Source organism: Annulohypoxylon truncatum, assembly GCF_022578515.1.
Source record: "Annulohypoxylon truncatum strain CBS 140777 unplaced genomic scaffold F4807scaffold_8, whole genome shotgun sequence".
Classification (NCBI taxonomy): Eukaryota; Fungi; Ascomycota; class Sordariomycetes; order Xylariales; family Hypoxylaceae; genus Annulohypoxylon; species Annulohypoxylon truncatum.
This window is the reverse complement of record NW_025953794.1, coordinates 1,012,522-1,032,434: the sequence shown is the minus strand read 5'-3', so window position 1 is coordinate 1,032,434 and position 19,913 is coordinate 1,012,522. Positions and strand designations below refer to the sequence as shown.

The 19,913-nt window shown below is 50.3% G+C and overlaps 10 protein-coding genes across 10 annotated transcripts; 4 read left to right on the top strand and 6 right to left on the bottom strand.

The window, feature by feature from the left end:
- Nucleotides 1-197: 197 nt before the first annotated feature.
- On the top strand, nt 198-3,448 carry F4807DRAFT_387682 (uncharacterized protein). Its single transcript, XM_047995859.1, has 5 exons — nt 198-375; nt 434-488; nt 560-2,003; nt 2,070-2,176; nt 2,244-3,448. Exons 1-5 carry the CDS (start codon nt 306-308, stop codon nt 3,376-3,378), a joined length of 2,811 nt encoding a protein of 936 aa, XP_047856618.1. The 5' UTR covers nt 198-305; the 3' UTR covers nt 3,379-3,448.
- Nucleotides 3,449-3,517: 69 nt separating this feature from the next.
- Nucleotides 3,518-5,214, bottom strand: F4807DRAFT_450679 (FAD/NAD(P)-binding domain-containing protein; the record flags this gene model as incomplete). The annotated part of the gene is made up of 2 exons (XM_048000153.1): nt 3,518-4,932; nt 5,205-5,214. The coding sequence occupies 2 exons, from the start codon at nt 5,212-5,214 to the stop codon at nt 3,518-3,520; spliced, it is 1,425 nt and encodes a 474-aa protein (XP_047856617.1).
- A 2-nt stretch (nt 5,215-5,216) lies between these two features.
- Nucleotides 5,217-6,408, top strand: F4807DRAFT_417539 (uncharacterized protein). Its single transcript, XM_047997249.1, has one exon. The coding sequence runs from the start codon at nt 5,430-5,432 to the stop codon at nt 6,306-6,308; it is 879 nt and encodes a 292-aa protein (XP_047856616.1). The 5' UTR covers nt 5,217-5,429; the 3' UTR covers nt 6,309-6,408.
- Nucleotides 6,409-6,763: 355 nt separating this feature from the next.
- Nucleotides 6,764-7,617, top strand: F4807DRAFT_417538 (Glyoxalase/Bleomycin resistance protein/Dihydroxybiphenyl dioxygenase). Its single transcript, XM_047997248.1, has one exon. It carries the CDS (start codon nt 6,886-6,888, stop codon nt 7,477-7,479), a length of 594 nt encoding a protein of 197 aa, XP_047856615.1. The 5' UTR covers nt 6,764-6,885; the 3' UTR covers nt 7,480-7,617.
- Nucleotides 7,618-7,803: 186 nt separating this feature from the next.
- Nucleotides 7,804-9,092, bottom strand: F4807DRAFT_417537 (NAD(P)-binding protein). The gene has a single exon (XM_047997247.1). The coding sequence runs from the start codon at nt 8,814-8,816 to the stop codon at nt 8,004-8,006; it is 813 nt and encodes a 270-aa protein (XP_047856614.1). The 5' UTR covers nt 8,817-9,092; the 3' UTR covers nt 7,804-8,003.
- Nucleotides 9,093-9,291: 199 nt separating this feature from the next.
- On the bottom strand, nt 9,292-10,906 carry F4807DRAFT_417535 (alpha/beta-hydrolase). The gene is made up of 5 exons (XM_047997246.1): nt 10,794-10,906; nt 10,556-10,723; nt 10,302-10,411; nt 9,993-10,241; nt 9,292-9,928 (listed from the first exon to the last, which is right to left on the bottom strand). Exons 1-5 carry the CDS (start codon nt 10,831-10,833, stop codon nt 9,638-9,640), a joined length of 858 nt encoding a protein of 285 aa, XP_047856613.1. The 5' UTR covers nt 10,834-10,906; the 3' UTR covers nt 9,292-9,637.
- On the bottom strand, nt 10,904-12,171 carry F4807DRAFT_417532 (uncharacterized protein). The gene is made up of 4 exons (XM_047997245.1): nt 11,968-12,171; nt 11,818-11,895; nt 11,656-11,763; nt 10,904-11,597 (listed from the first exon to the last, which is right to left on the bottom strand). Exons 1-4 carry the CDS (start codon nt 12,139-12,141, stop codon nt 11,118-11,120), a joined length of 840 nt encoding a protein of 279 aa, XP_047856612.1. The 5' UTR covers nt 12,142-12,171; the 3' UTR covers nt 10,904-11,117.
- A 304-nt stretch (nt 12,172-12,475) lies between these two features.
- On the top strand, nt 12,476-14,368 carry F4807DRAFT_387615 (Methylmalonate-semialdehyde dehydrogenase). The gene is made up of 2 exons (XM_047995858.1): nt 12,476-13,093; nt 13,164-14,368. The coding sequence occupies exons 1-2, from the start codon at nt 12,586-12,588 to the stop codon at nt 14,213-14,215; spliced, it is 1,560 nt and encodes a 519-aa protein (XP_047856611.1). The 5' UTR covers nt 12,476-12,585; the 3' UTR covers nt 14,216-14,368.
- F4807DRAFT_387607 (uncharacterized protein) lies at nt 14,348-16,200 on the bottom strand. Its single transcript, XM_047995857.1, has 8 exons — nt 15,918-16,200; nt 15,803-15,857; nt 15,518-15,754; nt 15,259-15,461; nt 15,061-15,199; nt 14,808-14,893; nt 14,580-14,752; nt 14,348-14,517 (listed from the first exon to the last, which is right to left on the bottom strand). The coding sequence occupies exons 1-8, from the start codon at nt 16,049-16,051 to the stop codon at nt 14,480-14,482; spliced, it is 1,065 nt and encodes a 354-aa protein (XP_047856610.1). The 5' UTR covers nt 16,052-16,200; the 3' UTR covers nt 14,348-14,479.
- A 248-nt stretch (nt 16,201-16,448) lies between these two features.
- On the bottom strand, nt 16,449-18,533 carry F4807DRAFT_387556 (FAD/NAD(P)-binding domain-containing protein). The gene is made up of 2 exons (XM_047995855.1): nt 17,432-18,533; nt 16,449-17,328 (listed from the first exon to the last, which is right to left on the bottom strand). Exons 1-2 carry the CDS (start codon nt 18,284-18,286, stop codon nt 16,873-16,875), a joined length of 1,311 nt encoding a protein of 436 aa, XP_047856609.1. The 5' UTR covers nt 18,287-18,533; the 3' UTR covers nt 16,449-16,872.
- Between the last annotated feature and the right edge of the window lie 1,380 nt (nt 18,534-19,913).

Below are 19,913 nucleotides of genomic sequence, written 5' to 3'. Positions count from 1 at the left end.
CAAACTCCTTTTACCTCTTACAACTAACGTTCAAAGACCCATGACTATTTTCTGTCTATTATCCAATCAACACCATGAGATTACATAGTACTTCTCTTTGTGTGCGACTGCCCGAGTGTTCCGACTCAGTCTTGTAGACAAATGCTTGGTGTGACGGTGTAACAGTGAGACAACTTCGAGAGTCGCGCAGACTTCAATTCTGACCATTGAACCGTTGTACCTTTCTCTTGCTTACATCAGACTATATCTTGTATCTTACCAACCAATGTCAACTAGATCGCTATTCGCTAGTCGGTGAGGTTGATATGGCGTTCTGCACCTATTGCGGCAAAAGTTTCCAACGCAACGAGCATCTGGAACGTCATTTGGCGACTCGTGAGTGAGCCTCTCGGAAACAATGACATATCGCATTCGACATCTAACATTCTCGCAGACACTAATATCAAACGCTTTAAGTGTTCAATATGCCATATATCATTCTCAAGAGGGTTCGCTCCCCCGATGCCTATTTTCGAATAATCAAAACATACTAGGATCGATAGGTTGCTGATTCTTCTAGGGATGTGCTCCAAAAGCACCTAGCAATCCACGGAGATGTTGATGCCGACTCACCTCCAGGTGTTGTGAGAGTGAGGGCCAGGACCCAGACAGCATGTCGCAATTGCGCCAAGATGAAAGCTAAATGTGATTCAAACTCACCATGCAACAGATGCCGATCAAAGAAATTGACCTGTGATCGCCAATCGAAAAGGGCACGAGCAGCAGCTGTCTCGGATCAGTCGCAGCACATACGCGTTGACGGTGATGGCGAATCCCCGGAACTCGCAAGCAATCGCGAAAACGATGATCTCAATGAGCCGGGAACTCGTAATCAAGACGGTCATAGCGTGGGCCATCCTGAACCGCGATACGAGGCTGAGCCGCAGCCACAGCCGCAGCCGCAGAAGGAATTGGGAATATTCATAAACAATCGTTCTCTCATGGATTGCGCGACCGAATCGGTATCTGGTCAAAACAACCTGGTAGCATCTGGAACTGACCTGGCTCAGAATGTTCCACCTCTAGTAGAGTGGCCAGCCGCGGATGGTTGCCAGCAAATTGATGCCTCTAGTCTTAGTCACTTTGTTCCTGAAAACCCCACGAGTGACGTGACGACCGGTGTACAAGATTTTATTGGAGGCCAAAGCGACCCAGCTAGCATTAACTTGCAAGTCTCACCTCAAAATAGTCACGACGGTGGCTGGGACTCGTCTATCCAGCCAATGGCCTCAGCCTTAGAGCATCCAGCTGTTCTCGAAGGTCGAGATTACTGGTCATGCTTTCGATGCAATCCTACGAAGGACCCCATTACCTGCCCTAGGACAGCTGGGATTTTCCTCGAAAGTCTCAGCCAAATGCCAAAGTATGATCGGCTCTGGAGTTGGTTCGATCTCGATTTCTCCGGCCCAGCTTTTACAGAAAAGATAGTCAGTATGCCAGTGTTAGAAAACACGCGGGACACGTTATCGGCTATCTCACAATCGTTCCTCCAAAAAGCACTCGAAGTTCACAAGTTAGATCCCGCGGCGGCCTCTGTTGACGCAGCTTCTCCAAGTAGTGACGTCTCCCGTGGTTTTCTCGTTCTACCTCCCTCAGCGACTCTCGATTATTTCCTCGGGGAATACATGCGTCTATTCGAACCTTTCTACAAACTTATACCTGCTGGGGTCTTGGATGCTAATTTTCTGTTGGGAGGAAGTAATAACCGTGCGGGCACGTTATTAATATTGCTTATGATCGCCCAAGCGGCTAGTTCAGACCCCACCACTGAGGGCCGTCGCCTTTCAGCGGGCCTGACAGAAGTTTGCAGGATATCGCTCTTTGATTTGATAGAGAAGGATGTCTCTACATGCCACCACTCGCTTCCTGTGCATTCAGCCTTGTTATTCATAACTCAAGCTGTTTGGAGCGGCGACAAATGGTTGATGGATATTGGCTCTGGTCAACGAGGCATCTACATCGCGGTATGATTTCGTTCGAGTGTGCTTTTGGCATATGAAATGACTTCTTCTAATTATTCATGAGTACAGATGGTTCGAAGTGGCGGCCTTTTCGATATTCGGGACAATTATCCGGATTCTGGTGGCGATTGGGAACTGACTAGGTCTCGATGGTTAGAGCGTGAGAGGATTATTAGGTGCGCCTCAGTCCCTTTTATGATTTGTTTGCGTTTTCTCTTTCTCTTGCTTACTTATGGGTAACAGGTTAGCCTACGCGTGGGTTTTACTAGATCTGGAAATGAGCTTATACCAAGACACAAATCTTCATATTCCGGTATTAGCTATGAACTCGTCACTCCCCAGTAGCGAGGAGCTATGGTTAGCTCCTGATGTCGCCACGTGGCAGCAGCTCCTTACCCGCGACGACGACTCGGGTGTTGGGTCTTATTCTACCCAACCCCTGCCGCAACCGTCGCTACGTGCACTATTCACGTGGTTCCTAAACGATGACCTCACACTGCGGAAACAGCAATACCTAAACCCCTTGACCCTAAGGCTGCTTCTACATCCATTACACGGTCTCGTATATAGTTGTCGACAGCTACTTGACTGCCTTGGGGAAATGGCCTGCTCACGATCCTTCTCCCCTATTACCAAGGCTTCTACGCATGTCCGAATGCACGAAATAAGATCACTGCTGAATCGTTGGCTTAACTTATACAAGTTAAGCCTTTCAGGCTCCTGGGGATCAACGACAGCAGGTGGGAATGAGACGAGTAATGAATTAGTTACAGCAACTCTAATCACCTATCATATTATAAATTTAAACACGGTCGCTAGCATCCCGGATATCGAGGAATTAGCACGGCGCGAATTATCTGACCAGGAACTCCGTCTATTTTCCCAAGAGGCAAGTTCCTTCGTGCATAGTCCTAAGGAGGCCGTGTTTCATGCTGGTCGGATCTTACATCTTCTCCGCACCCTCGACCGGAAAACACGGCCGCCATGGTGGCCAGCAGCTTTGTATCGTTCAACTCTCTGCTTGTGGGTATGTAGTATATTCTACGGGCCTCTTTGGACTTCGTCGTCATCGTCGTCATATCTCTTGGTCGATGCCCAAGAAGGAGACAGCCTTGACCCCTATAGTTGGAATCTAGTCAGAGGAACTAGCAAGGATGATTTCGTCGGTGCACCCTGGGATTCCCGCTCACCGTCCCTCGTTCCGGCCTTAAAGAATCCAATTGGCACAGGAGAACCAGTCACATTGGAACATCCAAGTCTTGTCTTGGAAACATGTTTATTAGTGTTTGATACAGGGGTGGCTACAAGGGTCTGCGAAGGAATTCGGGGCAAGTTAAATCAACTGTTACGCCGTAGGAATGCACTGAACAGTAAATAAAGCCAACTGTCCCAGTCTCCAACTCTTCAGGTACTGCCCCAAGCAATTTCGAGCCAGAAAAACCCGTTCTCTAGATGAACCTCCTTTCTCATCATGCAATACTATTTATACAAACTACACACTCACACTCACTTTCATTTTAAGCGTCCTTAAGAGATGTACCGACAAGGCTCCACATATCTGTCCGCCAGCCGTTATATAGCGGCGCATTGATGCTCTCCAACTCTTTCGGATCACCTCTTCTCAGGGCCTGGAAGTACCAATCTTCCCTGGCTATGTCTTCGGGGTCTGCACTGTGAAGTCGTGTCTTATTTGCGCTGCTATAAGGATGAATGATGTTTTGGAAGACGCGTCGGCGCTCTGACGAGTACCGCAAGAACAGATTCTGTAAGTTGATGGTTCGACGGCAGCCGTGACCTGAGCTCAGTATTCCGTTCGCTCCGTTGGTGGTAGGGATATGCCGTTGATCGTGGTCGCCCTGTCCTAGAGAGAACGCAATCTCAAGCGTTTGATGCAACGCGTCTGCGTCGAGAAGGCCCGTACACAGACCTAGTCCTCCGATAGGGTTGTTGATATGCGCGGCGTCGCCCGCGAGGAAGCATCGGCCGCGATACATGGTACTCGCGAGCAGCTGATGCATCTTATACAAGCTCTTCCGCACGACGACGTGATCGCTAGGACGTGGACCGTCTAATTGTCGCAGGAGGAGCGAGTTGACGTATTTAGGCTCGAGGACTTGCTCGTCTGTGAGGAATACACGGCTACCGTCTTCTGCTTCCTCGTAGGCCGGCACGGCCATGCTGTACCGCCATAATCCCTTTACGCCCGCTTTGACGTGCTCTAGCGGCGTCACGACGCCCCAGTATTTCGGGTCGACGGTGAAGTGCACTGGCGGGTCTTCGACGACAGGGGCGGTGCGAAGTACGTCGGTAGCAATGAATCGCTCAGGCCAGCTGTGCCCGGCGAGCCGTATTCCGAGCAGTTTCCTGATAATGGACTTGCCGCCATCGCAGCCCGCGAGATACAAGCCTCGGAAGCTCTTTGGTTCTCCTTGTCCTGAGATGGCGGTAATGGTAACTCCATTCTCGTCTTGAGAGAGATCCGTCACGCGGTGGTCCCAAAGCACCTCACTTAACCCCGTCTTCGTCACCTCCTCGAGCATGATCTCCGCGAGACGACATTGAGCCAGCTGTATGGAATACGTGCAGATCTTATACTGGCCGTCCGAGTCAGGGCAGCTCATCACGTTCCGGCATAGCACCGACCCGAGCGTCTTCGTCCCCTTCTCGTCTTCGCTAGGGAGCGTTCGCCAGACGTATCCTCCCGAGGGCATGCCTTCCCTGGATACCTGGTCGTAGATTCCGGCCTCGTTGAAGACGTGGTGGACTGGGCCGTAGTAGCCGATTGCACGTGGTGCGGCGCCGAGCGTCGCTTCTTGTTCGAGGACGATGGAGCGGATGTTACTCTGTGCGAGCCGGAGGGCGAGGAGAAGGCCTACTGGTCCTGCGCCAACGATTATGACGGGGATAATGTCACAATGCGGTGGCGTGCGCGCTTCGGAGTCGACCTTGCTTTCTCCATTGGTTTTGAGTTTAGAAGATCCATTTACAATATGGTGTAAAGAAGTCATCGTTTATGTTTGGACTTTATCTTCACTTCTAGATGGAAAGTGGTGACGGGTTTGACCTAGCAGCGTCGATGTGTTTCAATGCTTGGTAATTATGCTATTCCTGGGGATAAGCTCTTCTTTCTTTAAGCCTAGAACTCGAACGACACCTAGAAGTCACACGAGGATGAACCCATTCATTTCCCTCCAGTGCCGAAACCCTCCTCCATCCCGCTACTATACCCGGCCGGGTTGCCGGTGGAGTACCGGATGCCGGAGACGATTATTGAAAAGGCATTACGGCCGAAAGCTATTAAGCGAATCCCATTACAAGCGCTGAATATCTAGGGTGTTTTTAATAGTATATACATAGTCCACCGTCGACGAAGGGCCTTTCCGAGAGACCGGCTTGTGAATAATCCCACTCATCCAAGTAACACCAACGATGGACGCCACCAACATACCTACGGGTTTGCACCACCGAATGCCCATTGTTTTTGGTCCCTTTCCGGGCCCCAGACAATCATTCGATGGGCATCGTCGGGATGGATCTTCGACAACGAGCAAGGAAGCATTTGTAACTTTCAAAACACCGAAAAGCGCTGTTTCTAGCTTGCTTCCACCGGGCTTCTCCTTTCAGGACACGTCCTCGCCAGACGAGTGCGCGTACGTAACTGTCGCGCCAAAGCGTCTAGACAACCTCGAATGGTTGGGATATAGGGGATATAATCTCTTCAGTTTCTTCATCCACGGCATTCAATACACTACGCCACAAGGTATAACACGCAAAGGCACATACCTCCCTGTCCTCTGGGAAGATCTAGCGGACCCGATCATTAGCGGGCGAGAGGAACTGGGATTCCCGAAATTGTTCGCCGATATCTCGATTAGCGAGACCCAGGGCATCTACCGCATGTCAGCGTCGTGGATGGGGTCCCGCTTCGTTGATCTCAGTTTGGATAATCTCCACGAGGTGGAGGGTATCGCAACGCCGCTTGCGCCTCCGGAAGCAGGCATAGACGACGGGACTCTTCTATACCGCCACATGCCAACCCCAGGCAACCCCGGTGTTAGTGAGGTTGACTACCCAGTCTTTGTTTCATATGCCGAGGAGAGGAAAATGCAGCCAGTGTCAACGGTCCGACGTTTCGTCGGGTCAACAGGCGAAGTTATATGGCATCCGCTAGACTGGCAGAGTCTCCCTACTCTGCATCATATAGTGAAACGACTAGCAGATATTCCCGTTACCTCTATTGTAAAGTGTGGTTTAACTGAGAAAGTTGGTAATTCAGATCTCTCATCGGCAAGGAATGCCAACATCTAAACCATACATGGAAAGTCTATTGCATGATTATAGTTACTCTAGTTAGTTATATGAAACAAATGTATCTTTTCCGTTATAATTAATTTTATTTGTTCCTCCGCAGATGAAGGTAGCTCCGAGATCCATATGAGCGGCCCCGTAGATGACCCCAAACATCCGGATCACGGTTTGGGGCCCCCTATTCCGAAGGTGGGGTGAGTCTTCAATCCATGATCTAGGTAGATATGAATAACCATTGATGCACGAGCAAACCATCGCTAGAGGCTCTAATGCTCCCGAGAATTGACGTCATGATGCCGTTATGGTACCGGTGGAGGCTTCTGAATGGTGTGGCAGGGATAAAGACGATGCCGGTGGGGATCCCGCAGATGGCTAGCTGTATGGTTCACCCGAATTGAATATTCAAACATGCTGACAATTCATATTGTCAAGACATATGTGTAATGCTAGTTCGATATAAATCAAGGTCTTTATTAGACATTTTCGTTCAAATGCACCCTACAAGATCTCATAGCATCTATGGTCAACGCTTGACTGGAACACATCACACTTTACGAACTCACACATAATACCAATCATGGCTGTCAATGGCTCCGCTTCTGTGAATCAGACACCCAAGTCCATATCCCCAGTCGCCCTGTGCCATGTAGTTCTCCGAACTACCCCTGAGGGCTACGAGAAGTTGGTGGACTTCTACCTGACCCTCCTCGGTGCCAAAATCACCCACAAGTCCCACCGCTTGGCGTTCCTAAGCTACGACTACGAACACCACCGGCTCGCCGTCGTCGCCGATCCCAATTCGCATAGACGTGGGCCCGAAGGACCTCAAGTCGGCCTTCACCACGTAGCGTTCGGGTTCGACACATTGGGTGACCTCGCGACGGCGTATGAGCAGAGAAAGGCTGTCGGGATTCTGCCGGTGTGGTGCGTGAACCATGGTATGAGCACGAGCATGTACTACGAAGACCCCGATGGGAATGAGATAGAGTTCCAGGTGGACAACTTCGATACGGTTCAGGAAGCGGTGGACTTCATGCAATCCAAGGATTTTGAGGAGAATCCGGTCGGTGTAGACTTCAATGCTGATGATTTCGTCCAGAGGGTAAGGAGTGGTGAGGATGAGAAGGTTATTAAAGCTAGACCGAATATTGGGAAGAGGGACAGGAAGTGAGAGATGAATGAAACTAGGGGAGTCGGCAGTGGTGCGCTGTTAAGACCTTTAGAACAGAGATAGTTATGTCGACTTATTTGTAATGAGCAGTATAACTAGGTAAATCTACCTACATCTTTCACATACTGAGAATAAGGCAGCTTTGAAGTAATATCTTGTAATAGAAAGATAGAAATTACAGCGACATGTACATCGTCAAGCATTCATAATCTAGTAGTTACATAGATTGGCTTACCGGGTTCGAAAAGGGGTAAAGCTGACATGGAATGCCAAGCCAAACTCCAAACGAAATCATTTCATAAGACATAAATCCGATACTTTAATGTCCCAAATGACGGATAACTTTCTCTACAGAAACGGATATAGTGTAGGTAAAGTATCGTCTATATGTCCCATTTACCTACGTAGGTGAATGCATCCTAGATCTAACTGCAACGCCCAACCCCTATCATGACCAATACCGGTCATCTTAACTTGCGCCCCAAGCATGCCCCCTAACCACATGAATGATGCATAGAGTACCACTAAGAAGAGGAACCACCAGAGCATAGAATCGTCTGGCCCGTAATCCAACCCGCGTCATCACTTCCCAACCAAGCCACAATCTTCCCTATATCCTCAGGCAGACACACGCGCCCAAGCGGACACGCAGAAGCCAGCGCAGCCTCGATCCTCTCGGGACTCCACGTCGCCCTATCCGCGCCGGGGATATAATTAACAGCCGCCTCAGCGAACATATCCGTCTTCACGCCCCCCGGCGCAATCGCATTAACAGTAATGCCGCTCGGTCCAAAATCAGTCGCCAGCGAGCGCGTGATGCCTTCGACGGCGCACTTCGACCCGGCGTACAGCGCGTGGTCCCTGACGCCCATGATCCTAGCGGCGATACTCGAGGTAAGGATAATGCGGCCCCCCGTCTGCTCGGTCGACCGCGTCATGTACCTGTACGCAGTAACAGCGACGAAGAACTGCGCGCGCGCGTTGACGTGGAAGACGTGGTCGAAGCGCTCGGGCGTCACATCCACAGCGCGCTCGAACGACTCGATGCCGCTGTTGCTCGCGACGATATCCACACGCCCGAACGCCTGGATCGTCGCGTCGAAGAGGGCGTCCAGGTCCGATTGCTTGCACACGTCGGCCTTGACGGCGATGGCTTTGGCGCCGAGCGCCTCGAGCTCTTCGACTGTGCTTTCGGCGGCTGATGCGGAGGACATGTAGTTTACGGTGACGCTGGCGCCGCGGCGGGCGAGCTCGAGCGCGATGCCCTTGCCGATGCCGCGGCTGGAGCCGGTCACGATGGCGACTTTGCCGTGGAGGGTTTGCGGGGTGGATGACATGGTGGGAATTAGTCCTGGGTTATGTCTATTATCAGAAATGAAGATATGAGTTTGGTATTGTAGCGAGGGTAGTATTTGACGTTGCAGAAAGAAGGTAACACGAGCGCTTTTCTATGACATGTTCTGTTCACGGGTCCACAAGCTGTGGTGCTGGTGTTCATCAAAGCGCGAAAGCGCGAGGTAACCTTGATTTCTCATACCCTAGGATCCCGCATCCCGCCGCTCTGGAAAGCGCGAGGCGGCGGGGCCATTCGTAAAGATATTCGTAAAAATGACGTTCCGGGATGGAGGCTAACGTCGGCCGGAACTCCAATCAACAACCCGAAAATATTCCATCCGTAGATCCCGGAGAATAGCGATAAGAGCGAGAATTGCGGATTATGTTCGGCTCCCGCTGGGGTTCCGGTCCAAGGGAGATTCCTAGGTATCTTTCGCACCTAGGTACCAGGGTTATCAGAAGTTCATTCTAACTCGATGCAACCTGACTACAATACCTTTGTTCGATTCAATCCGAGCCTAGAATTCGGAAGGATCTTTGTTCGAACATGTGACACAGTGTACGTGGTTAAATGTTCCCTTGCATTCATTGCTGTGCCTCCTTAGGTAGATAGGTTCAAAATGACAAATTCGCTTGGAATAGGGGTAAAGATGCAAGGATCATACGAACCGAGGGTCTACGGACAGATGCCTTCGAATACGACATATATTGAAGAACGATGCAAGATGAACCAACTAATACTATCTATGTAACTTTTCTTGCCATCTCCATACTGAATTTTAAAATATCATCTCCGTTGAACAGATCCAATCCCACTTATGCACTACGATTGCGAATCAACCTTCGGGATATCTGAAGCCGTCGATTCCATCCACCTCAACCCGTCATTAAACGCTTCTGCAAACATGGCCTTTTCCAATTCGTTTCCAAGGTCCGACCGACTCGCGAACCCGTGTTTGGTCCCTCCGTAGACTAGCAATTTGTACCTTGTACCAGAACTCGGCAATTGAGACAACATAACGCTACTCAACTCCGGCGTGAAGACATCTGTCTCGGCCAGGCCCATGAAAACAGGCCTCTTCAGATTCTTCGTATCTGACGATTCAAGGAATGACTACGACATTGAAGAGTCGTTTAGTATAGTGAACGATATGTAATCAAGGGGCAAGTCCACTTACGGGATGAAATACTATGACTGATGTCACATCTGACTCCTTTTGACCAAGGTTGAGGGCATGTTTACCCCCAAAACAATGACCGACGATGTAAAGAGTCTTGGCGCTGAGGCCGTGGCTATCTTTTTCATCTTGCCTTGGAACTGTCTCGAGAAAATCCGGTAGGAAGCGGTCAAGGAGTGACGCGATATGATTCGGAGTATGACGTTCCAACCAAGTTGGCATGTCTATCTTGCGAATAATATCTTTTTCCTATTGTAAGTCTACATTAGCAATATTGCGAGCGATAGACGCGGATTGAAAGAACTTTACCTCCTTGGTAAGATTATCGTATGAATCGAGGTCTGTTCCGGGGAGATACTTCATGAAGATATCAGGTAAGGCGTCACCCTCGAAATAGTCTACGATTGTGGTCTCGTATCCTTTGATATAAATTAGTCCTGCTCCTAGCATTGAGATAAAACCGTAGCAAGTTTTGTATCTCCATTTATCCCGTCCTATTTTGCAGTTTAAACGCTTCTGTTCCGGATAGGTACAATTCATCCCTTTTCATGATATGTGCTTACCGTGCCCAGAATACATATCAGCAAGACGTTGATTATGCCTTGCAAGACCGAAGCCATCAGGGAAGAAGAGGATGCTTCCCTTGGAATTTGGCCCGGGACTGAGAGGTGTTGACTTGTACACCTTCAAGCCAGCAATGGTCGAAAATGACCCCGATGGTTTAAAATCAGCTAGACAATTTTCTTGTGTTAGTCCCAGGATTTTCTTATGAAGGGGAATTAGGTATCTAATGTCGCTTACCATCAGCTGGCACTCCACTGAAGCAATGACAGGTTGACATGATGTGTATAGGTTTGGGTTTCTATGGCGAAAGGCGAAAGGCAACTAGGCGCACAATAATAGGATAATGTGGCAGTAATCGAAAGAACTGAATATTAAATCTATCACCATGTTCTCCAGATATCATTATAATCTGAACCGTATGGTAGTCCGGGACTCCACCGGGTCTTAGTCAGGGATGCAGATTCTGAGCGTCAGACGCCCCGTGAGAGAATTCACGACGCGATTATTCAACAGCAGGGAAAGACTCTCATTTCTAATCTAGGAGAACAATCCCAGAACGATTCATTGTTCCGTCTCAAAAACGAGCTTGTTTTTGAGACATCCAATTTGACTGATCTCAACCTCCACCATGTCGCCGTGCTTCAGCCAAGGCTGTCCCGGCATCTTGCCCGCAATGCCCGCAGGAGTCCCGGTCATAATAACGGTGCCTTTCCGTAGCGTCGTGCCCCTACTTACATGCGCTATGATTTGCTTCACGGTGAAGATCATCTCTGTGGTGCTCGCATTCTGTCGCACTTCCCCGTTGACTCGCGTCTGAATCTGCAACTCCACAGTTGCGAGGCTCGGGTGCAGGATTGTCGGTCCTAGAGGCGCAAAGCCATCAAAGGACTTCGCGAAGCAATATTGACCACCTGATCGTGGAGCTCGCTGCCAGTACCGCGATGACAAATCGTTGCCTGCAGTGAAGCCTAGGACGTAGGAAAGCGCATCATCCTCAGGGATATTCTTCCCTGTCTTTGAAATAACGACGCATAGCTCGGCCTTGAAGAATTGTTAATTATATGAGATCATAGACTGGTATCAGGGCTTGATTGCGTACCTCGTAGTCCATCATTTTCGCCTCAGGGGGCACAATGATTTCTGAGGTCGGCCCCGCTAACGCATCTGGAGGTTTGGTGAAGACAACTGGATTAGGGGGAATTTCCAGCTAAAGAGTAAATGTCAGAACAGATTCTACCAAGCGATGATTGGATTTACCCACTCCGGCTTCTTTCGCATGATCCTTATAATTCAGCCCGATGCAGATGAAAAGGGGCGTCGAGGCAATAGGCGGCAACAGCTATCAAAATCATCAGCGCAATCTACTCCGTGATAATCCAAGTCTCCGATATCCATTACTGATATTACGAACCTTGTGTACTACCGCCTTATTTCCCGTTCGGGTCAGATCGTTGGCATCATGGAGAAGCTCTACTTGTGAGCCAATGATATTGTCTAAAGGAGCCTCTCCGACGTCTCCATAATGCTCGACGAGTGATTCGTCAAGAAATCGAATTAGATTATGAAATTGTGGACTAGACGACATAGTGGCTTAACGCAGAATTGGAGAGATATTGCCAAGTGCTTTTTCTCAAGTGCTCACTCGCTCCCTCTTATTCCAGACCCGGGAGATGATAGGCCCCCCTTTCTTCGGCTCCCCACCGGAAGTGGAGGTTTCCATAGGCAACTCGGATTCTAAGCGGCTCGTCTGGAGTAAAGCTCAGGAACAAGTATACAAGGAACTCCACCGAAAAATCGCCCGTTTTTAGCAATCCGATATTCGCAGCTTCATATCCGTTTGCATTGGGAGTGCGCTCGCTTATTTACAAGCTGTGAGCCCGCACCAATAGACCGATAGACCGCATGGTAGTATCCACAGCATATGCGTTGGATCAACACTCTCCTCCAGGACGCCGCAATTCTCCTTCCGTGCATTCCTTCTTCCGACATCATCCTTGTCAATTCTATTACACCTTGAAATCTTCCGAAGATGTCGGCCCAACTACCCTCAACCACGGAAAGCTTCCCGACATCACATGAGAAGATCACCAAGGTAGTCGACACACTACAATTCTTGGATAACAAGTTCGTGGCGTCGGAAACTTCAGAGTTTATTGAACTTCACGATCCGGCTACGAACAACCTCGTGACGCGAGTTCCCTGCAGCACTGATGCAGAGCTACAAGCCAGCGTGCAGTCTGCACTACGAGCTTTCCCGAAATGGCGGGCTACCAGCGTCATGGCGAAGCAGCAAATCATGTTCAAATTCGTCGCCTTAATCCGCCAGAACATGGATAGGCTTGCTGCAGTCATCACTTTAGAAGGCGGCAAAACCCTTGCGGATGCCAAAGGTGATGTACTACGTGGTCTCCAGGTTGCTGAGGCTACATGCGCTGCCCCGGAACTCCTCAAAGGCGAGGTTCTCGAGGTCGCTAAGGATATGGAGACAAGGACGTATCGAGAACCTCTGGGTGTGGTTGCTGCGATTTGTCCTTTCAGTAAGTATAGCCTTAATCAGGATATCTATACACCAGCTTCAGATTACTAACGATCTCATCCGCGAACCAGACTTCCCGTCCATGATCCCGCTATGGACTCTTCCAGTTGCCACCATTACTGGGAATACTCTGATCATCAAGCCTTCCGAAAGGGTTCCTGGCGCGGCGATGGTTCTTGCGGAGCTATCGCGCGCAGCGGGCTTCCCAGACGGGGTTATCAACGTAATACACGGCTCACGAAGAGCAGTCAACTTCATCCTGCACGAGCCAGCAATCAAGGCCATCAGCTTCGTCGGCAGCAACCAAGCTGGCGAATACGTCTACACGACCGGGTCTGCCAACGGCAAGCGTGTCATGGCAAACTTAGGTGCAAAGAATCACGCCGTTGTGCTTCCGGACAGTGGCAAAGACCACTTCCTAAAGAGCGTAATAGGGGCCGCCTTCGGTGCTTCGGGGCAGCGATGCATGGCGCTTAGTGCATTGATCTTGGTTGGAAAGGCCAAAGAGTGGTTACCTGAGCTCGTCGAGCGTGCTAAGGAACTCCAGACCAACGGCGGCTTCGAACCAGGCGCGGATCTGGGGCCCGTGATCTCACCACAAAGCAAGGAGCGGATTGAATCTCTCATAGAGTCGGCGAAGCAAGAAGGTGCCAACATTCTCCTCGACGGCCGCGGATATGCACCCGATAAATATCCAAACGGCAACTGGGTCGCGCCGACCATTATTGACAACGTGACCCGCAGCATGCGCTGTTATCGCGAGGAGATATTTGGGCCTGTGCTCGTATGCATGAGTGCAGAAACGCTCGACGAGGCAATTGATGTCATCAACGCGAACGACTACGGAAACGGCGCCGTCATATTCACCCAATCCGGCTCCGCTGCGGAAAGCTTCCGTCGGCGGATCGAAGCTGGCCAGGTTGGGATCAACGTCCCACTGCCTGTGCCGCTTCCCATGTTCTCCTTTACCGGGAATAAGAAGAGCATCGCCGGCGGCGGTGCTAATACCTTCTACGGTCGCCCGGGGATTAATTTCTTTTCCCAGTTGCAGACGGTCACGGCGAGGTGGTCGCGGGATGATGTTCCCACGCAGCAGGAAATGTCCATGCCAATTCTGAACTAAGATCTCTATGGCAGGTATGTGTGTATTTGTCAGATTTATGGATAGCATTTAGACTACGTAAGTCATGGCAGTTTGCATGGGTATCGTCACAGTCAGATTTTAGCTTCATGTCGCCCCTTGGAAATGGAGTCAAGAACCACATGGCCATTGAATCCTTCGTTTCAAAACTACAACGTCTATCCAGCATGAGAACCTTGTTAAACCAACTTAGAAACCAAATGCCACACCCTGATCTAGACGGTCTTACTTAAGCGTTCCTCGTGTTCAAGCTCCACTTCCATCGCCAGGGAGCTGGTCAAGCCCTACATGATCGTTAGATTCCAGTCCCATCAGATTAGATACCGCTTGTTTAGGTATAACTTACATCCTTCGGTAACTTCATCAACAGTGTTGGGTACAGAACACTTGTTCGCTTCGGTGAATTCTTGTGTCTCGACACCCGTGCAGGTATTGCCGAAGCAGGCGTTATCCATCAGCCTCTGGAGAGCATCGCCTTTCCACCCGAAAACGTAATCGGCGTGCTGCCCGTATCCGGTACTATTTTGACGTTAGAATTGTGTTTCGATAGAGACGGTTTTGTGTGTCCAATTACTTGTCTCCTGTACTTAGAACGAATGGCTGAGATCCGTCTTCCGGCCAATCGTCTGGGTTGTTAAACGCGGTTGTATCCCAAACAATCTACCAAGATTACACATTAGTCCACAATAGATCTTCAAGGGATGATACGATCCAAATTTTGGGCCTCCAGTTGATCCAAGCTTCCGCCTGACTTTGAGGCTGAGATCCGCCATAGGCAGACCCCTGGTGTGGCAGAAAAAAAGGGGCCAGGACTACAGACTGCGTACCTCAAGCATCAGTTGTGGGATCTTGATGGGGTGAGTCGATGGGCAATTGCCGGTAGTAGCGAATGACGAAGGGCCTCCGACTGGATAAGCTACGTGATCCTGGTGGTTCGGCGTATCCAAGCGTTCTCCATCCCAGCAGCTAGATACGCCATCAGCACGTGGTTCTCAGGACTTAAAATATAATGCTTGTGCTCTCACGTCGGGAAGTGGATGTTCGAACGGATCCCGCCTAGACAGGGTCCGGAAGGAAACTCCTCGGTGTCTAGAACAGGATCGGCGCAAGGGGAATAATCGTCCCCCTTGAAATCTGGACCAGTGAAGCAGCGGAAGCAGCTCTGGGACTTCAGCCCTGACCCCAGTTTCTCGCGCCGCATAGAGTCGCCGAACAGCATACGGAATCCCTTGAAAATGACGTCAATAAGTTCCGAGAATAAAATCAGATAGTCGTGGACCCTACAGGCTTGAAAGCGGTAACCGTATTCTTGCCAGGTGACAGGTAGTATACGGTAACACCTCCTTGTTCACCTTCGAAAAACCTATTCGGGACTTGAGGCACCCGTTTGTAAGTGCCATTTCGAGCCTTAAAGTATAGGTTCGCCGTCCAGTAGTTGGAAAAGTCATCGCTGAACGTGCATGTTGTACACGAAGCAAGGCTAGAAACATCCGTAGACGGTATCGAAGCGTCGAAGGCGTTCTATATGAATTAGTAATATGAATCTTATATCAAAGCTGAATCACATACTCCTCCGACAATTTGGTGTAAGTGTGGAGATGGGTTTACTCCCGGATTGACGAGCCTACAGTAACATGAATTAGGTACGGTTCATAGAACCAATATTCGGAACCTCTGAGCTTACGGATCAAGTCGTTCGATGACAACCTGGCTACATCCAAATCGAATGAGGCTGTTACTTCCTGGGCCCTTGATCGGAGTTGTCTGCGGCGCTGCATCAACAGACGCCGCAAGGGGTAGAAGAATAGACCAAAGCATCGTGTCTGCGGTCAGGAGAAAATGACAAAACGCGTGCTATGAGGCCTCACACCCAGGTCGAATCTAGGACCATATCATGGAATGTCATGACCCATAATATGTGAAATCCTTTCCAGTGCCTTTCGATCGAAATGCCGTCTATTCCTTATAGTTCTATTTATGTGATAGCAATTTAGATTTTATTGTTAATTACACTCCAGCCACTCAGGACCTAGCAAGAGGCCTCAAGTCCTATTTTATCAGATGTATAGACGATGGTCATTGGCTGGCGAGCTATTTTTCCATAACTGCCGGATACGCGGGTGCATGATCACGGATCGAACATGGGGACCTCGTCGAGGGATCTGACTCGGGCAACACACAGACATGATAGTCGATGTCGGTAACATACCCATCAAGATGATCATCGTAATTCCAAATATTCATCTTTGAGTCAATCGTATGTAGTGACCAGACTACCTACCTAAACAGTGATGAGATTACCGAGTTATTTCCACCTACCCAGGTAAGTCCTAAGAGTTTTAACGGCCACAGTACAAGGGATCGCGAATATTTTTCCAAGAAGTAGGACTATTGATAAAAGAGTATCTCAAAATAGCTACCAATACCTAAATTCAACGAATGGAGATCTCTTTTCCACGTATATACGCCCCAGCCAATGACAACCGACCCAATCGCTATGCACGATAGTTGAAGCAAAGAAAGTATTCTTCTAGGTATCCAAGTACGCAGAGAACCCGCATACAGCAAAACGCAGTCCTTGGGGTTGAAGTCCAAGGTCCATACGTAATCCGTCTTATCCACAACCCCGGTCTAAAGTCCTACTCCGCCGACTCCCCAGCCGCAAGCAAATGATCCATAATCAAGCTCGCCGTAGCGCGATGCGTATCGCTATCGCCCTCGAGCAGAAAATCAAACTTACTCCTCATCTGAATCTGCAGCACATCCGCGTTCAACCCAACGCCCGCCGCACGTCCCGTGACCAGGGTCCCCGTCTCGGCGCTCGAACGCGCGGCGCGCTCGGCGCGCGGGCGGCAGACTTGGTCGTACGCTTGCAGGGCGGCGGGGATACCCGCGCGCGAGGGCAGGCGCGCGAGAAGCGTGGTCAGGATCAGCGCCTCTTCGATGGCGATGCCGATGCTGGCGCTTTGGAAGGGCGGCATGCTGTATGCTGTGTCGCCGATCAGGCAGGTGTTTTTGGTTACGTAGGTTGGTGCTGGCCGGTGCTCTAGCTGGCATATCGCTGCTACTTGGACGGTGTAGACGCTTTGGATGAGCTGGGTGAGAGGTGTAAGTTAGTGGTTTTATGATGGTTTGTGTGGAAAGGGGTGACAAGGGGGGGGGGAAAGGGCGTGGGGGCGGAAAAAGGGGGGAACTTACGTCGACCATGCCCTGGACTACGGGGATCTGGTTACTGGCAAACAACTCCTGGAATTCGTCGGGGGTGAATAATGTTGCCCATTGGGCTCCGCTCTGCCCATCTTCCTCCCCTCCTCTTTCTTCCGTCTTGCCGCACACGACGATCTCGACTTCGCTGCCGTTATCCAGAAGGTTGTATATCATGCTCCATCCGTCTCCGATGAAGCCCCCTTGTATTGGGTTCATCGGATCCAAGTGCTGCGCGCCCATGGCGTGCTGTGCCCTCAGCAGGGGCACCTTGACCGGCAAGCTCCAGAATCCGGTGGGGCGCGGTTTTATCAGGGATTCGTCGGCGCCGAAAATCAGGCGCCGCGTAAAGCCGTGGATGCCATCGGCGCCGATGACGATGTCGTACGTGAGATGCGTCCCGTCCGCGAAGGTCATGAGCAGCCCATGTCCGCAGGCAGAATCCGTGACGGACGTTATCCGCGCGCCGAGGTGTATCATCTGAGGCGGCACACCGTTGAGCATCTCTGTCAAGAAGGCTTGGCGGCTGACGTTCTTCTTGCACCTTGGTCCGTGACCGTTGACCTCTATCTGCCTCCCCGAGTGGGGGCCTGCAGCCATTCGTATCACAGGCGTGGTAAGGACGGCGCCGGCGCGGTCGAGACACCGCTCTAACTCTGGGTCGATAGCAGCCAACATCGCCTGCATCTTGGTATTAAGTGTGAGCCCCGGTCCTTCATCTCTGAATGCAGGGCGCGATTCGTACAAGTCCACGGCAATGTGAGGATACCGCAGAAGGCCACGCAGAACGGCGGCGCCAACCAAGCCGCCTCCTATGATGGCGACTCTTATTGTGGGCGAACTAGACATTCTTCTCAAGACAAGTCGATAGTGTCAAAGAGTTACTGAGCCGAGATAGTGACGCCGGTGAAATTGTTGCAGTATGCAGTCTATGCAGTCTGATGTCGGATTGTTCAATAGAGCTCGTCGAGACGAGACGTTCTTTATGTAAGTCCAGCATCATCGGAGGGAACCCTCGAGATACCAGCATGATCCACGATAGCCACGGGTTATCCCGTTCATCGCATCACCTTTTAGTCCACCTATATTAGACCGTGTACTCCATAGCGTTCTGACTCTCAGCATGCTGCCGAACCCGAGTCGGGCTTCATCCTTGCTATGATATTGCTTAAGATAAATCCGAGATTGTCTTTTTGACACAGACCATAAGGACGTGGATATCATTCTGTGCCGCATGTAGGGCTGAAGGCCCATCGATCCAGGATGTAGGATCGACGAAGGGCTGATCCGCAAAACCACATTGCGTATTCATACATACCCAGATACGCATTGCAGAATAGCTTTTAGCCCCCAAAGCAGGGATCTCGAGTGACGAAATAAGGAGGGCCCTCTCCTGATTTATCTGAACATCGCGGAATTCGAGAACCGGAATTCTGGACGCTACCCGGTAGCTGCCCGGTAAGGCGGATCATCCTTAGCCTCATGTTGATCTTTTGATCTGACAGCGGTTGCAAAACAAGGAGGCCGTCGTAATCTATACCCGTTTTAGAAAATGCTGCGAACTTCATGGTGTGAACGCCCGTTGGCGCACTGGTGTAGTTTTAGCCAATCATAGAGCTTCATAGATTCAGCTCTCACCCCTGCGAGGCCGGTGGGCTAGGGTGCTTTTGTTGTCATTGGCGGGCGCACCAAGCCAAACAGCCACTAAAGAGTGGGCAGTGAAGATCCCTTCCAGGCATCGAAATAAACGGGTTACGTGACTCGTCATGACTCTTACATAACGACACGGCAACGGGTGAGAGGTGAAGTCGGAAGAACGATCGCGATGCTAAGAAGTTCGGTGTTCCCGTGGGAATCGCTAAGAACCAGTGTTATCGCACCCTCTTCTTGGAATCCTTCACGTCCGAGCGCATACCAGCATAGACCAGTGAATATGCAAACCCGACTCGGACGCGGCCCGATGTTTCCTGAACAGTTACTTAATCGAGAAGATGGGGAAAAGGGACACCGTACAGGTGTTCATCCGACCTCATCCTCAGCGGGGGTCAAACTCCCTTAGCCACCCCTTGTTCTCCTCTTATGCTCCCACTTCACCCCATCTCGCGGCTCCCCGGAAATTTAATTCTATTCCTGGTCATTTTTAGCTTCTTGTTCGTTCTAACCGGGTTAGCTTCTCGATCCTACCAGCCTCCCAATGACCTATGAATAAAGAATTGCGGTCGTGGGATTTCATAACCGTCAGGCATCAGAATTATGTCACTGAGAATAGCTTCAAATTAAGGAAGTTCCCAGTCCACCGTCCCGATAATAATTGTTGTTTCCAAATCAGACCCAGTTCAACCGGTGTGGTTGTATGTCTGGAATTGGTTCATCATCCTGGTTGGCAGATCTATTACCAGATCTACAGTTGGATGCTTTACTCGGTCAACGGCATGATATCTCGATTGGATTTTGATGCTTTATGCGCAAGTAATGA